This window comes from Cyprinodon variegatus, unplaced genomic scaffold (assembly GCF_000732505.1).
Source record: "Cyprinodon variegatus isolate N-32 unplaced genomic scaffold, C_variegatus-1.0 Scaffold547, whole genome shotgun sequence".
Classification (NCBI taxonomy): domain Eukaryota; kingdom Metazoa; phylum Chordata; class Actinopteri; order Cyprinodontiformes; family Cyprinodontidae; genus Cyprinodon; species Cyprinodon variegatus.
The window spans coordinates 522,804-525,981 of record NW_015151000.1 but is presented as its reverse complement, the minus strand read 5'-3'; the positions used below and the strand labels follow the sequence as shown (position 1 = coordinate 525,981).

The 3,178-nt window shown below is 44.4% G+C and overlaps 1 protein-coding gene across 1 annotated transcript in view; it reads right to left on the bottom strand.

The window, feature by feature from the left end:
* The window catches only part of LOC107095448 (cytochrome b5 reductase 4), a 21,481-nt gene extending 20,901 nt beyond the window's left edge, over positions 1–580 (bottom strand). Inside the window, exons 1-2 of the mRNA XM_015391551.1 lie at positions 419–580; positions 63–216 (exon numbers count right to left, since the gene is read on the bottom strand). Coding sequence (XP_015247037.1) covers positions 63–216; positions 419–502 — 238 coding nt within the window. The 5' untranslated portion in view covers positions 503–580. The remainder of the gene's footprint in view (positions 1–62; positions 217–418) is intronic.
* Between the last annotated feature and the right edge of the window lie 2,598 nt (positions 581–3,178).

The following is a 3,178-nucleotide window of genomic DNA, read 5'->3' as shown; positions in this document are numbered from 1 at the left end:
ACAGAAGTTCCCAGTAGACAGAAGTTCCCAGTAGACAGAAGTTCCCAGTAGTCAGATCCCACCTCGTATGCAGGTCCAGCAGTCCTCCCTCCGGTTGTGCCTCTGCAGCTCATCTGGGGTGACCTCCAGCAGCCGCCCCCTCAGGCCTGTCAGGTCCTTCCCGCTCTTAGCGAACCGGATCCAGTCCATCAGACTGTGTCCAGGTTTCAGGGCCACCTGCCGAGCAGAGGGGGGTCAGCAGCTCCACAACAACAGGCGGACATGTTCCACCAGCTCAGGCTGAATAAAAGCTGCTCTGTGTTTATAAATGTGCTGCCTGGCTGGGTTATAAACACAGGTCGGGTTTTCTCTGGGTTCTGGGTGACAGAGACCCAGAGCTGGACCCAGAGCCCCGCTGCTCCCTACCGGCCGGTGGTACCTTGTTTCTCCCGGACTGTCCGGACGGGGCGACCCTCTGCTGGGAGCCCGGCGCTGGGAACGCCTGGCTGGGGATGTTCAACATGGAGGCGGGTCGGAAGCAGCTCCAGCTCCGAAGGAAACCTGTCCGACAAACACAGCAGCAGCAGCGGCGGCGGAGGGGTTAGACGGTCCGGCTGCTCCCAGCGCTGTGATGAAACATCCTGATGCTAGGCTAGGCTAGGCTAGGCTACGGTTACATGACGCCTAAACGGCCACATTCACTAGAACTAAAGATAAATAGTCAGAACTGTCACACGGAGATACATGTAGAATTTAAAAGAAGTAACCATGAGTTCTTAAATAGATCTGTCACTCTATATTTAAGGGTCAAATACGAGTTAATTTGTTTTAGCTTATCTCCGGTTAAGAAAACTACAAAATGGCCCAGGCTCTGACGTCAACAAATCGCGACTGCGTCTGCTACGTCATCTGTTACACAATTTCCGAAAGCAGCAGCACTAAAACCAGAGTTCCTTTCAGCGGAATTTCCCTTTAAATGAGCCTTTCTGTCCCTGACAGCAGCTCTAAGCTCTATAGGTCTATACCACACACTGACACCAGGGGGCGCACAGCTGACACCTGGGAGGAAACGGATGAAAAAACCGCTGAAGGTGGACGCGCTTCTTCCTCCACATGATCCACTCTCAGTGTCATCTTCCTCCTCCTCATCATCATCATCTGAGTGGGTTTCCATGGTGGGATCATAGAGCTGTGCTGCGCTCATTCAAATATAACAACATCTGACCTTCTCGGCACCCGTAGAGTTAGAGAAAGATTAATCTGCTAAGAGGATTCCTAGACAGACGTCCTCTTCAAACTAAAGGTCAGAACAACGGACTGTGAATAGGGTTGGCTTTTAAGATTAGCTTTACTAAATAAATGTTGCAGTCTTATTCCAAATAAAGATCCTATTATTTTCCCAGTGAGAGTTTCCCATTGATAACCAGATGGTTTTATGCATACAGGACTGTGGAGGGATGAGCATATCTCCATCAAGCACTCAGACCTGAGGACCATTTAAAATGAGCATTTGATCAAACATCCATGTTTTTCAGTGTGGGAGGAACCTGAGAGAACCCAGTAATGCACAGGGAGAACTGTGCAGGAAGACGTGTCACCATGGAAACCCAGAACCTTCCTGCTGCAGCAGCACCAACAAATAAAATAAATCTTAAAGAAAAACCTTCAGAGGGATTCCTTCCATAAGAGCGTGTACTGAAAGCACAGCTGGAAAATGACAACAAACCACTATGACAACAAACCACTATGACAACAAACCACTATACACATGGTTAAAGCATCAATACATCAAAATGTTTTCATCATGCAGTGAACTACTGTCTGATAAAAGCTTTATAGAGGGAAGGAATCAACTCAATGCTAAATGATAGTGGGAATCAACCCTTTAACGACCCCCTTTAGAGACATAGACAGGTATGGGGCATTGCAGGCTAATAAACAAGCCTAATGACCCCCATTCCAAAGGGATGGACCAAATAAACCTGGAACTAAACGCTATTTCGGACATTTTGAATTGAAAAAGCTTCCTGGATGGAAGACGTACTTTAATAATCCCAGAGGGAAATTACAGAAACGTCTTCAAACTTGGAAACAAAGTCCAGTGGATTGTTTTTAACTTTTCAGGAATGACTCTGACCTGGATGACTGAGAACTGAGTAATTAATTTGTTAATCGAATGCGGGCAATTCCCTGCACCCTTGAAACAGGCTAGAGTTATGCCTATCCTAAAGTCAGGATCCCAAGGCCAGGCCTGTAACTATCAGCCCATAACTATCCTGCCTGTATTTTCTAAGGTGTTAGAAAAAATAGTCTCCAATCAGTTAATGGCGTACATACAGTATCATAAAATCTTACCTCCTCTACACTTTGGCTTCCGACCTCATTATTTAACAACAAACTGTTATTTTGTTGAACAAATAAAGTTGGCAATAGACAGCGGGGAAATAGTAGGCGCAGTCTTTTTGGATCTCAAAAAGGCATTTGATACGTTAAATCATCAAATTCTAATTGCAAAATTATCCAAATTAAAATTTTCACCTAAAACTTTACAGTGGTTTGAATCCTACTTAGAAGGAAGAGAGCAGTGTGTCACAATAAACAACGAAAAATCATCATTTTTAGAGATAAATACAGGAGTGCCACAGGGATCCATCCATGGCCCTCTACTCTTTACATTATACATTAATGACTTGCCAGAGTCTTGTCCAGCAGCAGGTTTTCAGTTATATGCAGACGATGCAGTAATTTATGTTCGTGGAAACACTGTGCAAGCAGTTTCTAATCAACTGTCAGGACATCTACAAACTGTGTCAGTGTGGTTCCATAATGCAGGGCTGTCTCTCAATGTCTGTCTGTTTCTCTTCTAGGACCAGGCCCATATCTCAGGAACAAAATTTACAGATAAATGGAGCTAGAATCCAGCAGGTCTCAGAAATCGAGTATCTAGGATTAATACTTGACTCACAATTGAAATTTGACAGCCATGTAAAAAAAAGTGTTTTGTGCACTCCATGATGTTTTCACATCTAAGTTACTGCATTAGTTCTTGGTCACAGGCCACAATCACTACTATCAAGCCTCTTCAGATGATCTATAATAGAGCTATAAAAATCTTAGATAAAAAACCAATCCATTGAGAATTAGCCTTAGCTAAAATGTTGTAGTGTGTGACATGATGCATGAAACATACTTGTCCCCA